The following is a 21,781-nucleotide window of genomic DNA, read 5'->3' on the forward strand; positions in this document are numbered from 1 at the left end:
ATATGCTCTTCTCGTTCTCAAAGACGCCCGATATGTCGATATGCCGATATGCCGATGGCATGGCACAACCTTAAGTCTGCGTAGGAACGCCCGTGGATTGTGAAGCACTGCGTCCGCGGAAATTGCCTCGTCCCCGGTTGTTTCCATATCCTCGACCATAACCACCTCGGCCCCTTTGGCCACCATAACCGCGTCCCCGACCTCGTCCACGGTAACCACCGCGATAGCCGTCGACGCTGCCTTGACCAAACGTTTCAATGTTCTTCTTCTCCTCTTCACCTCGTCGTTCCCGACCTCGACTCGCACCTTCTTCACGGTCCCGAATCTCACTTGAGATGTTGTCGAAGAAAGATGATGCTTTGTTGTAGGCCGATGGAGCCGCTGACGGGCTTGTAGGCACGTCTTCTTCACCACCGTTGATTTCCTTCTCTTCTTCGACAATCGGTGACCCCGTAGCAATGGCTTCCTTCACTAGATCCTGCTTGTTGAACTTTGCGTTGGATGATTCAAAGTCGAAATCAGTATCTGGGAGTTCTAGTTTCTTGCCTGTAACATGTGGTGCACCGCGCTGGCCGCGCCCACCTCGTGGACCGTGGTGCACACCGCGATTCACCCGGTTGTTATCGTATGGCTTGATATCGTTGAATTTTTTTGTAAGATCTTCAACACCGGCGTCATTCTGGGCTTTCTTTTGAGCGTTTGGCTGTGGAAGCTTGGCCATTGCAGCTGCAACAGCAGCTGTTGCAGCTCGTGTGGCTTCTGTGATGGCGGCTTGTGCGGTATTTTGAGATGCCGCAACTGCACCCTGCTGTGCGGTTGTGAGTGGCACGGTAGGTTTCACTGCCGCGTTGGCGATGGGAATAGCGGGGATAAAACGATCATTCTTAGGGCCACCTGGAGGTAGCTTAGAGGGGGTTTGAGGGGCCGGCGCAGTAGCCGCAACAGGTCCTTGAGGTGCTACAGTTCCACGAGTAGCCTCTGATACCGAAGGCTTCGATTCGACTGGCGGTGTTGGGCCGTCTTGCGCAATACCGGGAGCCGGGGCTGCGCTTGCGACAGTCGGTTGGGGCGCGGTCTTATCACTGGTAGGAAGTTCCGAGGCGGGCTTGCCAGGAGCGACAGGTGGCCCCGGGGGGCCAGGCGGGCCACCTGGACGTTGCTGACCAGGGGGTCCAATTGGTCCTTGATGTGGAGGGAATTGACCCGGTGCACCGGGTGGAAAGCCATGGCCGGGTGGTGGGAACCATCCAGGTGGCGCACCATATGGAGGGAAACCGGGACCAGGAGGACCGTAACCAGGGGGCCCGAATCGTTGTTGACCATATGGAGGATAGCCGTAGCCTTGGAAGGGGGGTTGTTGAGGATAGCCCGGAGGTGGACCTGGCCGACCACCTTGGGGACCTGGTGGAGGGGGCTGCTGTTGCTGCGGCTGGGGAGGCTGGGTAGCAGGAGGGCCGGGGCGGGACATGCTCTGGTAACATGGACATTAGCCTTTCGTTGACGGCATTGTATAACAAATATAGCAAAAGCAATTCGAAGGGAAAACAACGGAAAGCTCATCGCTCTCAGAACAGGTCTGTGGTCATATCCCGTAATATTTCAATCGTATGATATAGAAAGCGGCATGGAGGAAGGGAATCCAAGACTCACACCGAGGATAGCAGGATCGTCTGGTACTTGTGTAGGCTTGATTTCCGGTTCTTTCTTCTCCTCGGCGATACTGATATCCTTCACATCACTGCCTCGAAAGACGATGTATTCATAGATGGTCGTGGACGCAGGCAGCTCTTCGCTAGGGTTGCCTCGGCGTCCTTCCGTGCCGTGGGAGACGACATTTTCAAGTGCAATGGTCGACGCTTCGGGATTAATTTCATGGAGGGTACCGACGTAGCTATGTAACTTGTTAAATCCATCATCGGCACGAAGGAGTGGTTGGTGTCTGCCATACCGAATATCGCTTTTTGAGATCAAGTTGAACCGCTGACTAGTGCTTGCTTGTTAAATTGAGATCACAGACGAGAAATAACGCACGCAGTGCAGGACTGACCCTATCAGATGGTTCATATCCATTTTGGCAGAAAAGCGCGCAAAGGCGCCTGGGAGAAGCGATAAATAGCAGAAATAACGATGGAGCTGGCGAGGGGATGGATGCGTAGTTAGCTAGTCGAGGGCGACGAGCTGTTTGTGGCTTGAAATTGAACTGCTACGGCGGGCGCGGCGGACCAAAGACGCAGCCCATCAGCAGCCATGCCACAACAAAAAAAACATATCCAAACATCCGCGATGGCAATCTCTCTGGCCAGGAAAGACGTCAATCAAATTATAAGCAATGCCTCAGTCATCACACCGAGACGATTTCTTCCAGACGGAGTTGGTGGTCCCAATCTTTTACATTCCCCCCTCCCCTTCATGCTAACTGTCAGCCAGCGCCTCGATAGAGGACAATGATCGCAAGATCGCCAAGTCCAAGAATGAACATGGCAGTCCGATCAGGCTCCAAAGCAAAATACTGGCGATTGCGGCAGATCCGTTGGCTTCACAGTCTGTCTTCGTGGCCGAGAGCGCGGGCACAATACGAAAAGTATCTCTAGAAGTAGGTAGGCAGAACCATACAAAGTCCACCAGGGATTTGAGTTTGGAGATTAATCAAGATCTAGACTGGCGAGACATTGGCTCTATACAGAGGCCCAACTGCTCCTCTAACGAGTCTTACGTTCAGTCCTGACGGCAAATTGCTATTTGCTGGCTGTTGGGACAAGACAGTTTGGAGCTGGGACGTGCGGTCCAGGCAGCCGCAGCGAAGATACGAAGGCCATTCTGATTTTGTAAAGTCCGTTACATGTGCTCGCATAAACGGTCAGGACATTCTTATATCTGGCGGCGCGGACTCCAAGATCATCGTTTTCGGGATTGCCGGCGGCGAGCGATTGCAAGTGCTGAAAGATCATCTGAGGGGCGTCCAAGACTTGTGCATTGATCCTACCACGCTGGATGAAAACCAAACTAGTACTATAAAACTATTTTCAGCCGGCAGCGAACGTGAGATCCGCGAATACACGATTGGAATTGGAACTTCTCATGTTGAGGGGCCGTTGATTGCTCATGAGACGAGCGTGTATAAGTTATATTTTGACGAAGATGGCGATTTGTGGACTGCCTCCGCCGACAACTCTACCAAGTGCCTTACGCGAGATAGTGGCTGGAAAGCGAACCTAGTGCTCGAACACCCGGATTTTGTGAGAGACGTAGTGGTCTTTGAGCAAGGGGGCTGGGTCATAACCGCCTGCCGGGACGAAGAAGTGCGAGTGTGGAACAAGGCAGTATGTTTCTACGAAGAAGATCCACGGTGTCCATTTTCAGGGCGTTCGCTAACTTTTGGACAGACGGGCGAGCTTTATCATACCTTCACCGGGCATTTTGAAGAAGTGACTGGCTTGCTATTGTTAGGAAGCCTGGTTGTTAGTGTCAGCATCGATGCGACCATTCGGAAATGGAGCCTGCGACCAGCAGACTTGCAAAAGTCCAAAGAGGAGGCGGAAAAGAAGCCGAAGGAAGAAGAGCAGCCGAAGCAGGAATCCATGCTGACCGAAGAAGAGGAACGGGAGCTGGCTGAGCTGATGGCGGACGATGAATGAACTCTTGGAAGCCGAATCTTTTTACAGAATTAGAGAGAAGAACTCAGATGTAGTGAAAAATGCCAGTCTTCGATGCCAGTAAATCACGTGATCAATCCCGATGCTGGGCCCGCCGTTCGCAGCCGCCCGCGCGGAGAAAAGAGTACAAAAGCACAAGCAAATAGCCTAGCAACTAGCTGCAGCATCGCTCGCCATTATTCCAATCCAAGTCTACAGAGAGAGAAGGAGTAGCACCTCGTATGAGAAGCTCTTCCGGGTGTAGACACACTGCTCGCTCTTTTTCCGGAGCTCTGCCCCTCTTACATCATCGTCACGCTCGGCGGGGACTCCTCGACTCTTCGCGGGGACGAAGCTACACGCCGCCACCAATCCCAACCTCGCGAGCAATCACCTGCACGGAACCGCGTGGACTCGTTCATCGTCAACCAGACGGAAGATTAGGCGCTCGTTTGTTGTCGTTTCTTGCCGCGAACATGGCCGATCACTCCGAGCATCAGCAGCAGCAGCAGCAGCAGCAAGGGGCCGCAGCTGGTTCGGCGCCGAGCTTGAAGCTGGTGAATCGTCTCCACGAAAGTCGATCTCCTTATGTACGCCCACCCCGCCTGTAGTATTGCATGAAAAAGAAGAAAGAAGAAGAAGAAGAAAATAAAAAAAAATAGATTAATAGAATGGAATCGTCAATGTTAACGTGAGTAGGTTCGCGGGCACATGAATAACCCGGTTGCTTGGCAACTGTGGGATTCAAAGGCTATTGAACTGGCGAAGGAACACAATCGTCTGATTTTCGTCAGTATCGGTTATTCGGCATGTCATTGTACGTGTTGTTACCATCGTTGTTGTGCGGCTGCAATTTGATTGGGAACGATCTAACGGAACGCTTCTAGGGTGCCATGTCATGGAGAAGGAATCGTTCATGTCAACAGAGGTGGCGAGCATCCTCAACGAGTCATTTATACCGGTCAAAGTAGACCGAGAGGAGCGACCGGATATCGACGATGTATATATGAACTACGTGCAGGCCATAACCGGCTCGGGTGGCTGGCCGCTGAACGTCTTCCTTACTCCAAATCTCGAGCCCGTCTTTGGTGGAACATACTGGCCCGGTCCGCAATCGAGTTCGCACTCGCAATGGGGTGCTGAAGATCCCATTGGCTTCGTTGACATCCTGGAGAAGCTCCGTGATGTATGGCAGACACAGCAAGCAAGATGCTTGGACAGCGCGAAGGAAATCACCAAACAGCTGCGGGAGTTCGCAGAGGAGGGCACCCATTCACAGCAGCAAGGAAGTAAGGAGGGTGGCGAGGATTTGGAAATTGAGCTCTTTGAAGAAGCCTTCCAGCATTTTGCGTCGCGCTACGATCCTGTTTATGGTGGGTTTGGTCGTGCGCCGAAATTCCCTACGCCTGCAAACCTGAGCTTCCTAATCCGACTTGGTATGTACCCAACTGCGGTATCGGATATTGTCGGTCAGGACGATTGTGCCAGAGCCACAGCAATGGTTGTCACTACTCTTTTGAATATTGCTCGCGGTGGAATTCGCGACCATATCGGACATGGGGTGGCACGGTATAGTGTAACGGTCGACTGGTTGCTGCCTCATTTTGAGAAGATGCTCTATGACCAAGCTCAGTTATTGGATGTCTATGTGGATGCATTCCGGGCGACGCATGAACCGGAGTTTCTGGGTGCCGTCTACGACCTTGTCAGCTACTTAACCACTGAGCCAATACAGGCTGCTAATGGCGGGTTTTATTCTTCCGAGGATGCTGATAGCTTGCCGACGGCAAATGAGACCGAAAAACGAGAGGGCGCGTTTTATGTGTGGACGATGAAAGAGCTGAAACAAGTTCTTGGGCAGCGGGACGCCGGCGTATGTGCGCGACATTGGGGCGTGTTGGCAGACGGCAACATTGCACCGCAGAACGATCCGCACGATGAGTTTATGAATCAGAATGTGCTGTCGATCAAGGTGACACCCAGCAAACTGGCCAAGGAATTTGGGCTTAGTGAAGAGGAGGTGATCAGAATCATCAAGACAGGGAAACAAAAGCTTCGAGAGTACCGAGAAAGGACGCGTGTACGGCCCGACCTCGACGACAAGATCATTGTGTCATGGAATGGGCTGGCCATTGGCGCGCTAGCAAAGGCCAGTCTTCTGCTGGACGAGGTCGACAAAGTGAAAGCGCAGCAATGCCGAGATTCGGCGCAAAAGGCAGTGCAATTTATCAAAGACAACCTCTTTGAAACTTCGAATGGTCAGTTGTGGCGTATTTATCGGGACGGTAGTCGTGGGAATACCCCTGGATTCGCTGATGACTATGCATTTTTGACATATGGTCTTATTGCCATGTACGAGGCGACTTTTGACGACAGTTATCTACAATTTGCGGAGCAACTACAGCGTTAGTCCCATTCCGTCCTCTTTTTAATAACCCTTAAGAAAAGGATTTCCAATGCATACAAATTTATACAACATGACTGACACCGCTAACCAAAAAAAAAAAAAAAATTGCAGAACATCTAAACAAACATTTCCGCGCCCCCGGTGCAGAGCCCGGCACTTCAGCGGGATATTATACGACGTCGTCAGAAGCAATCCCAGGCGAGCCAGGGCCACTCCTACGGCTCAAGAGCGGCACGGACTCGGCAACACCATCGATCAATGGCATCATAGCCCGGAACTTGGTGCGACTGGGATCTCTCTTAGAGGACGACAGTTACCGACAGCTAGCGCGACAGACGTGCAACACGTTTTCGGTTGAAATGATGCAGCATCCGTTCTTGTTCGTGAATCTACTGGATGCGATTGTTGGTCTGGAGCTGGGCGTGAAAAACGTCACCGGTGTTCTTGCTGCGGATACGCAGGATGCGCTACGTGAGCGAATCCGTGCTGAGGCCGGGCCAGCAGCGTCTACGTCGACGACGACCGTGGCCATGGTTGATATTCGGGCATCGTCACAGTGGCTCCAGACGCGAAATCCACTGTTCAAAGACCTCAAGCCCGGGACGCCGCCGAAGAACTTTTTGCTTGTTTGCGAGACGGGCAGTTGCCGAGTGGTGGATTTGTAGGGCTTATATTGTATAACTCCGTGCTGAGAATTCCGGTGTTGTTAGTACTTGTTTTTCTTTCTTCTCTTGTGTTGTGTGTGGTGTTGATGACAAAAGCTTGGTTTATAGTTAACTAAGCTAGTTAGGTACTAGTACATCTTTTGTATGCACAGTCTCTTATATATATATATATATATCGATCTGTCCAATAAGACGCAGCGATTCTGCTGGCTCCACCCGCTTTTTGCCCCACCACGACAGGGTTTCGATTCCCGCCTTTGCCAACGTTTTTTTTTTTTTCTTTCTTTTTTTCCCCTCCTTCTCCTTTTATTACTACGCCAGGCTCTTGACGTTGTTTGATGGAAAGGTTTATCCCCCCCGTCCATTCCGCTTGAAAATGCTTACCAAACACTGGCTGCTTGTAACTTACGGCAGTATTCAGCAACAGGCCAGACAGGATTAAGTTAGTTGCATAGTAACTCACGTGAGACGGAGTAGTGGCTGTTGCGATTAATTTCTGCGTCGAGGCCAGCAAGGCCGCTGATTGGGCCGGCCGCAAATTTCAGGCCAGCGCGACTATCAACATGAAACTGCTGTGGCCTCCGCGGCTCCTCCTGAAATATGACGAGTCTTCATCTCCGTAGGCCCTCGGGTCGTGGAGGATATCCCGGCAGGAATGTGCGGAATGTGCCAGCCTCATGCTTTGCGATACATGTTGTGGTTCCTCTGTGCAGTCTGGCATTCTGCGATCGATCGATCGGCCTTTGCAGCAGAAAGAGGAAAAAAAGGTGAAACTAGCCCCTGCGGACGATCTCCAATTCCAGGGGGGCGCCGCCAATCACGGGACGCGCCCCTGCAGGGGAATCATGCCAATGGAACGTCAAAGGCTGGCCGGTCCCCGCCATACTCGAACATCCAGCACCGTATTATATGCCTGCCATGGCCACATCAACAGCGACAATAATAATAATAATAATAACAATAATAATAATGACAATAAAACGTCTGGTCCACCGGCCGCCATGCTAAGCTAAGCAGAGTCTGGAACGCCTGGCTCATTAATTAATCGATTCGTTTGAGACGCTCCGTGGCCGTCCTTCGTTTCTTCACGGAGTATATCTTCTTCTTTCCCTCAACGTGTCTGCAGGACTTTCCTTTCTTCATCGCCTTCTTTATTCATTTGCCCATCGCCGCTGTTCACTCCTTCACAGCGTCCGAGCAGTCGATCTGCTCAGCCAGTCGTTATCATCCCACTCGCCTCACTTCCTGGAGAAGCCGTCCGATTGTTTGGAAAAGAACACATACCTCACACAGAATCTACACACAACAACAACAACAACAACAAAAGAAAAAGAGACAAGATGAAAGGCTCCGCGCTGTTTGGCGCTGCTTTGTGCGCTTGGAGTGCGCTTGCCACTCCCATTGACCGCCGTGTGGTCGTGGTCACCGATGTCGAGCTGACCGTCGTCACCGTCACCGTCACCGAGAGCCCGACGAGCTTGGCCGTCTCGACGACATCAACAACAACCACTCCCTCGCCCGTCTCTGCCACTTCGACCACCGCAGCCATTTCCTCTGTCTCCGCCACCAGCACGCCGGTAACCGAAGCTGCGCTTGCCCGTGTTAACAATGACATGCACCCCGTGTCGTCGTCCACCAGCGAGTCTGTCTTTTCCTCGTCCTCATCTTGGTCCACGTCCACCTCTGCTGAGCCGACTACGACATCAATCGCCACCTCAAGCTCAACTACATCAAAGTCTACATCGACATCGTCTAGCGCCACTGCCACTGCCACCGCCACTTCCGCTTACCAGGCCATGGTCATCGAAGCCCACAACATCCACCGCGCCAACCACTCCGCTTCTGATCTGATCTGGAACTCGACCCTGGCCGAGAGTGCCCTCGCGCTGGCCAACACCTGCAACTACGGCCACAACACCGACCTCGGCCCCGCGGCCAACTATGGCCAGAACATCGCTTTTGGCGTCGCTGCCGCGGATGTCGATGAGATCATCACAAACATGATGTACAACGACGAGATGATGAACTACGAAGGTTTGTATGGAGAGGCGAGCCCGTCCATGAGCGATTTCGACAGCTGGGGCCACTTCAGTCAGATTGTCTGGGTGGATACAACCAGCGTGGGCTGTGCTACTGTGACATGTGATCCTCTGGGAAATTCGGGTTCTTCCATGTCACTGCCATTTACCGTTTGCAATTACTATCCAGCTGGTATGAACCTTTTTTCATTCTTCGATCCCCTCACTAAACAAGAAACTAACGGAAATTCTAGGTAACTACGCTGGTGAATATGGCGACAACGTTCTGAAGCCACTAGGTGATCCTATGGTCGTTGCATCATCATAAGAATGTACATGATGGTATATATACATATACATATACATAAGTCGAGATTCGCTCATTCAATCAAACCGAACCGTCAAGCCAGTGGCCTGATCAAATAACTCTTTTTATTAGAGAAAAATTTTTCATTTCCCTCCCAAAAAGCATTGGAATTCAGATCCTGGCTTTTTGTCAATTCTTGATTTGATGTACATGCTCTATTCTTTCCTTTCACTTTCTTTTTCTCCCTTCTGTCTGATATTTCTTCCAAAAATTTCTCCCTCTCATCTACATGATAGATGAAGGGAATAACAAAAACTAAACCAGCTAAAATTGTTTTCTTTTTTTTTTTTTTTTTCGGTTTTCTGCTACGCGCTGGTTTCGCGTATATTGCTACCCCCTATTTAAGTCCTGAGATGATTCATCAATCAAGACAGGGGGGGGTGTTTTCTTCACTTCTTATCAACTTTGTTATTTTTTTTCTTTCTAATATTTTTTGTAGATTTGGCATGGAATGCGTTTGTAGAAATTGGAATTGGGATGTCATATGTTATGCATGTACCTTGGTAGAGGGAGTTGGATGCCTGAACAATCTGGCATCATTTTCAGCCGTTTAGAAACGCGAAACGTGTGAGATCACAAAAGGCTTTATATGAGGATAAAGGCCTTTGGTATAAAGAAAACGTGTATGAGATTAGTCGCAGGTAGGTCTCATGGAATGTGATGGAAGATTGTCAAATAGAAGTAGTTATCAGTCATTTTCTCCTACTCCAAGCCGCTTGAGGATATACCTGGTTTAGATTCTGTTTTCAACACTATATTCCCCCTTTTTTTTTAGTCTAGCAAGTCGACCCTGCGAATGTGTTCAACTTGACTGTGCATCAATTGAGTGAATGAGTGATTGACTGAAGCGTATTTATGTTTTCTCCATTTCCTCTAGCAGGAATTGAGAATTCCTTATTGTTATGATTAGGAATAAAAAGATTGTTAATGGACAGTTCAGGCATTTATTCTCGAATACCTCGCTATCCCTGCTATACACAGACCAGGAAATTTGGTACCGTTCAGTCCGTTGGGCAATCGCATTTTATAGAATGAAGTTCCAAAGATTACTATCACAGAATACATGAAGTTCATCAATGAAATGCCACTCATTTCTATCACCTCCCAACACAACCATTAATACACCTACATTAAGACAGCATTGGGAATTGTTGATGATGATTCATTATTGAACTATCTATATCTTAGTTAGACGTCTGAGATCCACGAACCGTCAAGGCTGCAAGGCAACAACTGTCTAGGCGTCTCATGGAAACAACCCCTTATAGACCTTGCCCAAGTTTGACCTCACACCCTTCGTCCATGGCCAGGTATTCTCCACCTTTTTCAGCACCCCCAATGCAGCCATGATTTGATTTTTGTACAGCTCTCTGTTCGGGTCCTTTGGCTTTAGGTGGTAACGTGCAGCCGTGAGGACAGCTATACTCAAAATTGTCCCATTGACTAGAAACGGGCTGTGTCGGTTGCTATCAACAGCGCTCGTCAGCATACGTGCTATCGATTTGGCTGCGTCCAGCAGCGGTTGCTGGGCTGCGTCCTTTAACAAGTCCGAGTGGACTTTGGGGCTGGGCAATTGGGCGAACTGTATGAAACCCCGGGGGAAGAAACTCATGAACGCCGGATCGTCAAAATGAACGGTTATGAGTGCAGATCGAGGTCGGTAGAGATAAATGGATGCACTGCAGAGTCTGTCAATAAAAGACATGAAAAAAGCGTCCGAAAGAGAGGACTCACGAGTTGGCAATCATCTTTCCCTGAAAGATCATTTCTTCAAAATGTGTGACATTCTTGGCATATCTCAGGCTCGTTTGAACTACATCTTGCTTCCGCAATTCCGACAAGGCCCGGTCGATCTCGTCAATGGTGTTCTGACCCTTGCCTGTTGGGCAAGAATACGGTCCATGAGCGAGGACACGACCCAGCATATGCACTGCCAAAATTCGGTAGCCGAACGAAGGCAAGCCATCATCAAAGTTGAGTGTTTTCGGCCATCTAGCATGGAGATTGTGGAACGTTAAGCCTGATGGGCGTAGTGACTTTATGAGCCTTCGTTAGTATAGAAGATTCATGTAAAGAAGGGAGAGTATCTTGGGTTTTGTAATCACCTCGCTACTAGAGCGGACGGTCAATGCCTTGTCAGATGGGAGAAAGATATTCGATGCTGAAACATTTAGAGAAGACCCCTGGCCCCCCAATGCGCTGATCAAGGCCTCCACCACATACAACTCCCAGTACGTACGCCGCCACATTTCTTCCATATGCTGCGAACCATGAGTATTAGAGCTGACAAAGGCCTCTGTGTGCATGTCGAGCGTGAGAGCTAGTTGCACTGCCTTTTGGACAATGCTGAGCGCCTGGTCATGTTGACCGTGTGCGTGGGCACAGATGGCAAGAAGGGTCAACCCCTGCACATGAAATCCACTTGGTTTGGAGACTGAGGACGAGTCTAAGCTTGACAATGCTTGGGTTATAAAGTTCTCTGGCAGAGGTTGCTTTTGATAATGCTTTCCGATGTAGCGCATTATGTTAATGACTTGTTCTGGGAAGTGCCCTGCCAAAGGACCGCCGATGAGCGAGAATGGCAACATGACGGGATGTCCATCGTGGAAGCTCTTATAGTAGGCTTGCACATCACGGTCGTTGGCCAAATTGGTTTCAGGAAATGGTCTCTTTCGAGATCGCGTGTTCCCAGTTGATGTACTCATTGTGGGCACTGCTCTTCTCTGCTGCAAGTGTCCTGAATGTTGATCGCCGTAGGAATGACAGTAGAGGTTGTTGCTTGTGTGGGTAAAGCAGGAGTAGCTGTCAGCTACGTGCCTCCTAGATGTCCGTTGATGTTGATGGTGACTTTGAAAAGTCGAGTTCAGGGTATAGGTTGGCGGAGAACGTTCTTGGGCATGTTGAGCCATGGGTTCAGCGGTCCTGAGGCGCTTCTTTTATATAACCCCTGTCTCACACCGGATGCCTCGATATTCCGTTTCTTTCATGCTCTTACTCATAGATGTCCCAACGTAGAGAAGGAGAAAGCCGGTAGGGAATATACGTCAACTGTCGTTTCACACCGGATGCCTCGATGTTCCGTTTCTTTCATGCTCTTACTCATAGATGTCCCAACGTAAAGAAGGAGAAAGCTGGTAGTGAACACACGTCAGCTGTCGTCTCACACCAGATGCCTTGATGCTCCGTTTCTTTCATGCTCCCACTTTTATATAACTCGACGTAAAGAAGGAAAAAGCCGGTAGGGAATACAAGTGTCCTGATTCGATGGTCTGTCGTAGGAGTTGAGTCAGCAGAAGGAAGCGGTGCTCAATCCAGTACCGTCCCTGAAGAAGCAGACTGAGTAGAGACTATATAGTAAGCTTTGTCGTCCTTTTATTCTTTCGGCTTGTTATGAATTTGTGTCGGATTTGCCCCTAAGTAGGTAGCTAGGTTGCTATCAAGGACGGTGACTGGAAACCCTGCTGATACATGTGCCTGACAGACGCACATTCATGTGGGCATTACTATCAATCCGAGAAATCTCGCGATCTGCCTGAGATCTTTAGGAATTAAGCAAAAAAACAAAGTCGCGGGTGGTTGGACTAGCCAGACATTAATTGTCGATTAGGGTTCACCGAATGGAAACTGCTACTACTAGATCTACAAACACGACGTACGACATACGGTATAAGTGTGTCAAAGCTCTAATGACAGACAGGAATCATACAAGAACAAAAAAGATCCCCACCAACTGCGGGCTCCAGTGGAATGCAGCCAGTCCCCGTGGTGGCTCCATGAAGGTGATCTTGAACTAATTTTACTGTAATGGGACGTACATCTTTTTCTTACCTAACTACATGTGTTCATAGTATACAGAGACAGTTCTCAATGAATGTTTCAAATAAAATCAAGGACCATCCGTCATGTTTGATATTCCGAGCCTTATTGATTCACTCTCGAACCAAGGAGCTATAACATACAAACTACAGGACCAGCGTGGCTTGTGCCTGTTCGGCGAAGGAAGACGCCGACATTAAAGTTATTGTTATTAATATATATACCCTGTCAGTTGTATAGTACGTGGTACATTCTACCATGTACTAACATCAAATTCGTAAGCACGCCCACGGACCTTACGATCAGGGAATTCTATTGTGGTGATAATGAATTGTGCTACATGATAGGCAAAGAAAGCAGTGATTTGGAATACGTACTCCACTTAGCCTCCTTGCATTCTTTCTTTGCTTTGACAAGCGAACTATTATCGTGATCGATCGATGTGCTAGACAAAGAAGACTCGGCGATCGAAGGCAAAACACCAAGTAAAACTTACTTGTACAGTGCAGATGGAAGCATAGGGGTGGATATGTCGGACATCGCCAACTAATCGTCGTCCATTCTCCTGATTCTTCGCATGTTCCAAACGCCACAAGCCTGGTCGCCGAACCTAGAACGTGGACTAACAAGCAGGAACCCCAGTCTGAAGTACCCTATGCGGGAGAAATTTCCAAAATACTCCGTATAGACAGGATTATGTGGATCGCGGGGTCCATCGTAGGGCTGTTTGTGCATATTGCCGTATAAATTGACTTGGAATTAAGTATACTACAGTATACTAACCCACTCCGAGTTAGGCTGCAGTAATCTGACTCTAGAAGATTTGGAATTATTTTAGTGAGTCCTGCCTGTGCTTCTGCATATGCAAAATAACAAAATCAGATCCTCAATGCTGATTTGATTAACTGAAGGAGCTCTGAAGAAGGCGTCCCGAGACGCTGCGAGAATGGTCGGCGACCTCGGGCTTATACTCGACGTCGCAACTTTTCCTGTTCTGTTTTGTTGGATTGTGTGATGTTCTTATAGCCACGCTGGAATTTTTATGCACAAATGGGCACCCCTACGTAAACTCGACCCCGTGCAACGTAAGCCCTAACTTATTAGCCCTAACCCTAGATACCAAACAAGTAACTACCCCGCAAGTCGACCGCCTTGATAAGGGCGAAAGACGGGCCATCTCTTTTCCTTTTCCAGTTCTTGATTATTTAACCTCAAAATACCACGCTTGCCTCATAATGACATCTCGCATCAGGCGAGTCAGAACGGGTAGGCGGCGATTGTTTGTGTCCGGCAGGTCCGATGGTGTTGACTTGCGTTCTCAGGTTGTTGGACCTGCCGTCGCCGGGGGTATCGATGTGATGAAGCAAAGCCAAAATGTAATGCATGTACGCGACTCGGTTTCGATTGCGAGGGTTATGCCCTTCGCTTGAAGTGGATGTCAACTTTCGTTCCCTCTCGTCGCGGGAGGCAAGGCTGCCTTAAGTTCAATGGTCTATCTTCAGATACCTGTTCAGTGAAGTCGACTTATCAGCCCTCCAACATGTACTCCCTGGTTTCTCAACCTAGACTGCTGCCCATAGTTTCGGGGAACCTATCGGAAGATCAAACCTTCCTCTTCCATCACTTCTTCTACACACTCTCGCGTCTCATCGTCAGCGCCAGTGACGATTCCATCAACGTCTACCGTAATGTCATCATCCCAATGGCCTTCTCATGTCCAGATGTTCTTGACTCGTTACTTTTGCTAGCTGCCACCCATCTTTCTTCTCGCTACGACAAGTTCACCCGTCACAACGCCGTCTATAAGGGCCGCGTCCTCAGAGCCTTGATTCGCCGGCTCGAAACGGACAAGGATCTTAGTGATATCAGCACCCTAACCACCATTATTATGCTCAGCATCAACGAGGTGTTCGAGGCCAACAGTCCCAGTGACTGGGTCAAACACCTAGTTGCCGCCGGCAAAATAGTAACGCCCTACTTGTCCCATTGTCGGAGCTCAGACAAGGACATGAGGATGATTCTTGACATCTTTACATACCATAACGTTCTGGCCCTGATATCCACTGGTCAGCCATCACTATTTACAGACATTTACTACCAAGACAGCAGATGGGCCTCTCTAACAGGCCAGCGAACTGCTTTCCTAGCATCTGTTGATGCTCTTCTCTCTATTGCAGCTCAGATATCTTGTCTTATCGCAGACCGCACGAATTTGGTGGCAAATCAACCACATACTGCGAGCCAGCTTCGTCACAAGCTGGAATTATGGTCACCACCCGACGCCATACCTGACGACTTTCGCAATACTGGAGAGGCAATGCGTCATGCTGCGCTGCTGATGTTGCAAAAGTCTAATCAATCACTCGGCATTGACTTTGTCTCCTGCAGCAGGGCGGTCATTAGTCACCTCCGTCTTGTCCCAATCGAGAGCTCCACAGTTGCAAGTCATCTATGGCCTCTGTTTATGGCTGGATCTTGCCTGACTGATGGCGGTGCGTCAGCCTGTCAGAGGGACAGATATTTTGTGAGAGAGAGACTTGTACTGATGGAGGCTCGGCGGGGATTTAGAACCGTAGAGGTGGTCAAGGCCCGGCTGGAGAGAATGTGGTGCTCCTCAGATATGGAGATTCCTTTCGTGGAAGAAGGACCAATGATCTTATACTGAATCGCCAACATAATATTTCCCTTTAACCTTATAGTACATGGGCTATCTATATGTATGAGATGTCTTGTAGGTTGCACAGCAGGGTTGCTAGGTAAGAAGCAAGATCCAGGTTTGATACTACTTGCTTATATACCATGGACTACCTTCATAGTAGCCTTGGTTACCACAAGTTACTCTTGCTCCATGGCAGGCTGGGCCTCCGCAACATGTGCATAGGTATGGCCCAACACTTGCGCATCCATGCCTTCTATATAGGACAGTCTAGTATGTTTTCAAGTCTTTCCTCAACGACCTTATCTGTGTGGGACCAATCATCGCTCCGGGACTGTCCGAGTTACCCTGTTGAGATTAGCTTGGACGAAGTTCAAGACTCCATGAGTCTATGTAAGCAAGTCTAGCTCGCCTCTAAGAGTCCAATGTCCAATGGTCCAATACGCTTCCTCTTTCACTAATCCCTGAACGGAAATCCGGAACGTCGAGCCGTTGCCCTAATGTATAATATTACATGGTGTCTATTATTTAAGGCCTCGTCATTTCACGACACCGGAGATTAGCATTCAACTCATATTCCTACTTTCCAACGCTTTCCAAGTTCTCCGTCTACAGTCACGCCATGCCACCAGCTGTCGAACCCCCCACCATCGCCCGCATTGTGGTGACCGATGAGGAATGGGCATCCGGTAGACTCTCCAAGTCCAACATTGAAAAGGGCGTTGTCGCACTCGCTGAGGACGGTGTTGTTATCCTTGAAAACGCCATCCCCGACTCTGTCATTGACCCTCTCAACAAGCGCATGACAGCAGACGCTAAATACCTCCGCTCCGCCCCAGGAACGCAATTCAACTACGATACCAAAGCCCAAAACATTCTCCAGCACATGCCGGCCTCCCCCGAATATATCTTCCCGGTAATCCAAACCAACCCTTTCGCTCTCGCCATCTGCAAGGCCGTTCTAGGACCCAAGCCAGTGCTGAGATACCACAAGGCCAATACAAACTTCCCCGGCGAGAGCCGGCAGCCGGTACACGGCGACGTGCACTACGAGCACCCGCGGGTGTGCTTTGCACTGGCGGTCAACGCAGCGTTGATCGACTGCGGTCCCGAGAACGGATCGACCGAGCTGTGGCCCGGGACGCACCTGAAGACTTGTTTCAAGGATCAAAATGGAATGAAGGGAATTTTCCCTCATCTACTAGAGGAGAGGACGAATAGCTTCGGCGGGCCGGTGCAGCCGAGTATCAAGAAGGGTGGACTACTAATCCGGGACATGAGGCTGTGGCATGCGGGGATGCCGAACCGGACGAAGGAGGAGGTTCGCGTCATGCTAAATCTGATTTATTTTGCAGATTGGTACCGGAATGTGATGAAGATTAAGTTCCCGCGGGCATCTGAGGAGAAGATTCAACAGTTGGAGAGAGAGGGAGAAATTGAGGTTGCAGCCGAGTACCTGGATGAAGTAGATCATTTGACCTTGCGCCATACCCATGATTTTGCACAGGATGATAAGAGAGAGGAGTGGGGGAGGAATAGGGAGTAAACGTGTGAAGCAAAGCCTAAATATAAAGTGTCTGCGGATTGCTTGATTATCGCTAAATATGCAAATAGACTGCAGATCCTCTATTATAATTCAGTGTTTACTGTTCACATTGAGATTGCACGTTGCTCAGGATCATCGCCCAATATATCCCTGAAAGAAAATATCCATTGATAGAACGTCCCTAGTACGTAGGTACTATATATGTACATGGAATGTGCTGTCTTTTCCTTGCCATTTTCTTGCCGCTATTAACGTAATTCATCATATTTCAACCACTGACCCATGCTAAGCACTTACTGACTACCTAGCTGTGCTAGAGGTATAGTGATGAGCGCACACTGGGTACTCGGGCCACAATCTACTGAGTAAGAGAGCCCAATGTAGATGCTTAGTTTTTTGCCTATTTTGTTGCTCACTTGTTACTCAAATCGTTGAAGTACTTACACGAGATCTATTGTATTAGATGAACCTAGTTTGCTACATTGATTTATGGGAATGATTTAAATTGCGTATTTACTATCTAGGGAAGCGGCTAAACTTACATCGAAATAGAGCATTCGGTTTATTCAGTTTCGAGGAGAAGAGCAATGTGTTATCACGAGGCGTCGAGCACTCGCACAATTGATATTGGCCCGGTAATAATGCATCCCGAATTGCCCGTTGGTGCCTTCGAGCCGGTAGGGTACCCATTGTCATTCCGGCGAGTGTATCAAAGTGATACTGACGATGTTCATACTTCAACTGGTCCGAAAAGGACGGCTCCATTAGCGGTTGAACATATCCATAAAGGTATAGAACTTGACAGGCCAGATGTGATGTTAGATTGGAATCCTCATCGGGATAGTCTAACCAGCTGTCGAGGAGAGCGTCGAGAAAACCAGGTAGTGTTGGAAACGACAGTTGCTGGTATGGCCAATCCGTCGAGGTCTCAAGAGGAGCGTCAGCAGCAGTCAAGGGAAACCTCCACTCTTCCGCTGGAAGCAAGACCGTTTTCATGTCACTGTTCGGATGTAAGAGACCGCGCTGGGGTAGTTCAACCTCTGCGTTTCCAATTTTATAGGGCCCCTGCGTATCGACAGTCCATCCAGCTTCGACAAGACATTCGGCTGCAATATCAATGTCTGGAACCAAGAGATACAAGTCAAAGACAACCACAGGGACACCGTGATGATGCAAAGCATCTTCAAACCAGATGACATACGGGATTTGCTGGTCAGTGAGAATTTGGCAAGGCTTGTATCTTGGCTCTAAGCGGCGTTCGGCCGTGTTAGGATAGTTATCGAGCATAGCGTATGATTTTCTCGAGACAGCAATACAAAAACTTTTTCCTATTCGTTTTATCGTTGTGGGTTGTTGGCTTGGCTTCGTGATCCGTATTTGTGTGCGGAGGAGAGGATCCCCCGCACTTTGGTAAAAGAAAGATCCAACTTTCGGGCGAAGACGGCGAAACCAAACGCCGAGGCCTTTCCTATCACGGAGCAAGTAACTCTTAACATTGAGCATATCAATATCAGGCATATGGAGAATCGCTAGTGGAGATTCTGGGTGGTTTTAGTCTAATCGTAATAGCGCGGTATGGAACAACGAAGACTACGCATCGAAAGCATCCCATTGGCCAGGGTCAACACCACCCCCTTATATGGCTCCATGGCGCCTGGAAGAATCTCAGGCGAGTTTATCTGCTGGTATTGTCGGCATGGACGTAACTAAAATTCATAAGGACAAGACCATATCAGGCCATTTTGAATTCAAGTATGCTCCCTCCCTGTACATATAAGGCGAGCCGGGCGGAATTTCATCATAATCCTGTCATTAGTTAGTATAGCAAGACATTCAGTGCATGAAAATTATTGTCACTAAACTTTAGAGCCGCCTCTCAGCCTATCCAGGGTCCTTTCAGACTTCATTCCGCTACGTACTCAATACCTAACTACATGTGTTACTAGTATTGTCCATCGCGCTTTTATCCGTGTTTTGAACCCTTATTTTGGTAAGCCTGGCGTTCAATACCTAGGTATGTATATCCCAATATAAATAGGGCCTGAGGCTATTCTATCTTAGCGCGAGGCAACTGCGAACCTGCCACTTTCCTCGCTCCGCCCAACCATCAACTTTCATGAACAGCAGCTCTATTCTTCACACTTAGTTCGACCCTCAAATCCTCATTTTCTCTGATATCCTAGCTAAACGGCGTTCCAAAACAATGTTTGCTCCAAATTTACATAACCGTCCTGAAATCATGGCGGCCGCAACAGCGCTTGGAAACGCGCTCCACTCCTTGCGAAAAGTACGCCATTGTGGGCGGCGGTGCATGTGTACTGCTTGGCTCTACTAGATTGACCGAGGATATTGATTTTGTTGTTCCTCGGGGTGAAACTGTATCAGCAAGACGGCTACTTCGTTCCTCGCGCGACTTCTTGGTTGAGGCTAGAACAAACCACACTTGGTATAGGGCAAATAAGCCTGTGGAGATTGAGATCCTTGCACCTCCTGCGTTGTTCCAGGAGAATGTTGACCGACAGACTGAAGTCGTTACGATAGGAAATGTGCAGGTTCTGAAGCCTGCCCTATTGTCAAACACCTTGTCGCAACACCTTACTTTCAGTAACGCTTACCCACTATCTTTTCGGCCTCTGCGAAGATGACGTCCTATCATCATACGTCAAGTTGTGCACGAGGATTGGTTTGTGTTTTGTCTCATTTTACTTTTTTTATTGCTATTGTTGTGGCCCGAGTACCCAACATGGAGATTGGTCCTGTTTCACTGACGCGAACGAGCGCGACTGGAATGAATAGCAATAAAGCTGCATATCTTCTTCTTTACTGCTGTAGATGACCTTGGAAATATCTACAGGTCAATGATGCAATTAACGCTTTAGTGAGAAAAAGAACGTGGCGCCTAACACCAACTTCTATATTCTTGATTAGAGAATTGGGGATTCTAGGATTCAACTAATTTACCGTAGAAGTATGTACTATATAAGCTTTCAGTTAAACAGCTATAAATGCCCTAACTGAGACTCAAGGAATAGATAAACTACTCCTTGATCACAAGTCGCATGAAGTGATCACTTTGCAGCTGGGTAATCTGTGTACCCAATAACATTATCCTCAAATGGACCATAAAACCGAGCACGATCGTACGCTGCGAGAGGGATACCATTTTTCAGTCTGTTAACCAGATCTGGGTTACTGATGAAGTAGCGGCCATAAAGCAAGGCATCATATTTGCCCGATTCAATTACACCCCAGGAGTTGGAGTCGTCAAAGCCGCCGGCGGAGAAAAAAGGGGTGTCTCCGAAAATCTCACGGAATGCATCTAAGGTCACTTCGGAAAGACCCCAACTGGCGAGAAATTTGTCTTTCTCTTCGTAGCTGAATATTTGTTCATACCTCTGGTGCGCATGTCAATGACTATCCGAAATCAGATTGATTTCCCGAGAAAATTGCTACTCACAGGCTCAATGAAGCTGACATAAGACAGCGCCGGATGAGCGTGCTTCAAAGATTTGCAAAGATAAGTCCAAGTCTCCACGCGCTGTTCCCCGCGGGCCTGGTTGAAGAGACCAAAGGGTGAAAGACGAATGGCAAGATTCTCTTCGCCGATGCGCTTAGCTATTTCATTCATCAACTCGAGAACAAAGCGACATCTTTTTTCCGGTGATCCGCCATATTCATCGGTTCTCTTGTTAATGTTTGAGCTCAGGAACTGCTCTGGCAAATAGCCGTTTCCTGCATGGATCTCGACTCCATCAAAGCCTATCTGCATGGCCTTCTCTGCCACGTCGCAGTAGTCTTTGATGGTCTTCTTTATATGCTCGACGGACAGTTCCACAGGCGGATGATCCGCATAGCGAACATGCTTCGATTCACCTACGGGAATGTGAGAATAACATTCGTCCGGAGAATCCCAGATACTGGCCGTGGCTGATACTGGGGGTGAGCCTGTCATCTGAGGAATAGTAGCCCGGCCAGCGTGCCAAAGCTGGCAGTAAATATAGCCTCCCTTTTCGTGTACAGCATCGACAACTTTGCGCCAACCGTCGGCTTGTTCTTGAGTAAAAAGACCGGGGACTCCGGGCATTCCATTGCTCTAAATGTCATCAGCTCATACCGTAATCGACATGACTAATTTAGGGGAAGGCAATTTGAAGAGTGAAAGGAAAATTTGAATACCTCGAGTGAGGGCGGAATGCCCTCTGAAATCAAAAGACCGCCTTTCGTGGTTCGCTGAGTATAGTACTCGACCATCAGATCCCCAGGGTACCAAATGCGATTTGGATTCTGTGGAGTGCTGACGGGACTCAAAGGCTCTCCTCGGTTTCTGGTCAACGGAGCGAAGACTACTCTGTGATCAAGCCTGATTTTTCCATTTCCAATCACGAGAGGTTGAAAAAGTTTAGATTGAGATTTGTCAATCATTTCGACCTTTTGTTTCAGTTATTTTTTATGTAGTCTTTGCGTCCTTCTGCTTATCAAAATGATCAACTTGTAGACTCCACAAGCAGCCAAATGGTTGATGTAATAATAGCCTGTCTTCCACCGGACTCTGGCAAGGGTCTGGCGGAATCGGGGGGATTTTTGCTTTTTATTAAATTTCTATCACGTACTTAGTAACTACCAAAACTACTGGTCCATCACTATCAGCATAAATAATAAATTAATAATTGATAA

General features: G+C 48.6%; 9 protein-coding genes across 9 annotated transcripts, besides 1 other annotated feature; 5 read left to right on the forward strand and 4 right to left on the reverse strand.

The window, feature by feature from the left end:
• Window positions 1-70: 70 nt before the first annotated feature.
• On the reverse strand, window positions 71-2,070 carry UA08_08854 (hypothetical protein; the record flags this gene model as incomplete). The annotated part of the gene is made up of 3 exons (XM_020263899.1): window positions 71-1,471; window positions 1,651-1,984; window positions 2,048-2,070. The coding sequence occupies 3 exons, from the start codon at window positions 2,068-2,070 to the stop codon at window positions 71-73; spliced, it is 1,758 nt and encodes a 585-aa protein (XP_020115919.1).
• A 259-nt stretch (window positions 2,071-2,329) lies between these two features.
• UA08_08855 (hypothetical protein) lies at window positions 2,330-3,635 on the forward strand (the record flags this gene model as incomplete). The annotated part of the gene is made up of 4 exons (XM_020263900.1): window positions 2,330-2,370; window positions 2,428-2,593; window positions 2,658-3,320; window positions 3,384-3,635. The coding sequence occupies 4 exons, from the start codon at window positions 2,330-2,332 to the stop codon at window positions 3,633-3,635; spliced, it is 1,122 nt and encodes a 373-aa protein (XP_020115973.1).
• A 473-nt stretch (window positions 3,636-4,108) lies between these two features.
• UA08_08856 (hypothetical protein) lies at window positions 4,109-6,704 on the forward strand (the record flags this gene model as incomplete). Its single annotated transcript, XM_020263901.1, has 5 exons — window positions 4,109-4,222; window positions 4,303-4,323; window positions 4,383-4,449; window positions 4,520-6,037; window positions 6,151-6,704. The coding sequence occupies 5 exons, from the start codon at window positions 4,109-4,111 to the stop codon at window positions 6,702-6,704; spliced, it is 2,274 nt and encodes a 757-aa protein (XP_020115974.1).
• Window positions 6,705-8,044: 1,340 nt separating this feature from the next.
• UA08_08857 (hypothetical protein) lies at window positions 8,045-9,050 on the forward strand (the record flags this gene model as incomplete). Its single annotated transcript, XM_020263902.1, has 2 exons — window positions 8,045-8,915; window positions 8,977-9,050. 2 exons carry the CDS (start codon window positions 8,045-8,047, stop codon window positions 9,048-9,050), a joined length of 945 nt encoding a protein of 314 aa, XP_020115914.1.
• Window positions 9,051-9,605: 555 nt separating this feature from the next.
• Window positions 9,606-9,760: a repeat region (Identified by RepeatMasker using a combination of RepBase library and repeat library created with RepeatScout).
• Window positions 9,761-10,335: 575 nt separating this feature from the next.
• UA08_08858 (hypothetical protein) lies at window positions 10,336-11,794 on the reverse strand (the record flags this gene model as incomplete). The annotated part of the gene is made up of 3 exons (XM_020263904.1): window positions 10,336-10,768; window positions 10,824-11,109; window positions 11,329-11,794. The coding sequence occupies 3 exons, from the start codon at window positions 11,792-11,794 to the stop codon at window positions 10,336-10,338; spliced, it is 1,185 nt and encodes a 394-aa protein (XP_020115915.1).
• A 2,651-nt stretch (window positions 11,795-14,445) lies between these two features.
• UA08_08859 (hypothetical protein) lies at window positions 14,446-15,570 on the forward strand (the record flags this gene model as incomplete). The annotated part of the gene is made up of 1 exon (XM_020263905.1): window positions 14,446-15,570. One exon carries the CDS (start codon window positions 14,446-14,448, stop codon window positions 15,568-15,570), a length of 1,125 nt encoding a protein of 374 aa, XP_020115994.1.
• A 613-nt stretch (window positions 15,571-16,183) lies between these two features.
• Window positions 16,184-17,107, forward strand: UA08_08860 (hypothetical protein; the record flags this gene model as incomplete). The annotated part of the gene is made up of 1 exon (XM_020263906.1): window positions 16,184-17,107. The coding sequence occupies one exon, from the start codon at window positions 16,184-16,186 to the stop codon at window positions 17,105-17,107; it is 924 nt and encodes a 307-aa protein (XP_020115993.1).
• Window positions 17,108-17,576: 469 nt separating this feature from the next.
• UA08_08861 (hypothetical protein) lies at window positions 17,577-18,625 on the reverse strand (the record flags this gene model as incomplete). Its single annotated transcript, XM_020263907.1, has 2 exons — window positions 17,577-17,584; window positions 17,650-18,625. The coding sequence occupies 2 exons, from the start codon at window positions 18,623-18,625 to the stop codon at window positions 17,577-17,579; spliced, it is 984 nt and encodes a 327-aa protein (XP_020115992.1).
• A 1,550-nt stretch (window positions 18,626-20,175) lies between these two features.
• Window positions 20,176-21,529, reverse strand: UA08_08862 (hypothetical protein; the record flags this gene model as incomplete). The annotated part of the gene is made up of 3 exons (XM_020263908.1): window positions 20,176-20,502; window positions 20,565-21,200; window positions 21,284-21,529. 3 exons carry the CDS (start codon window positions 21,527-21,529, stop codon window positions 20,176-20,178), a joined length of 1,209 nt encoding a protein of 402 aa, XP_020115991.1.
• Between the last annotated feature and the right edge of the window lie 252 nt (window positions 21,530-21,781).

Source organism: Talaromyces atroroseus (genome assembly GCF_001907595.1).
Source record: "Talaromyces atroroseus strain IBT 11181 chromosome Unknown scaffold_16, whole genome shotgun sequence".
NCBI classification, from domain to species: Eukaryota; Fungi; Ascomycota; class Eurotiomycetes; order Eurotiales; family Trichocomaceae; genus Talaromyces; species Talaromyces atroroseus.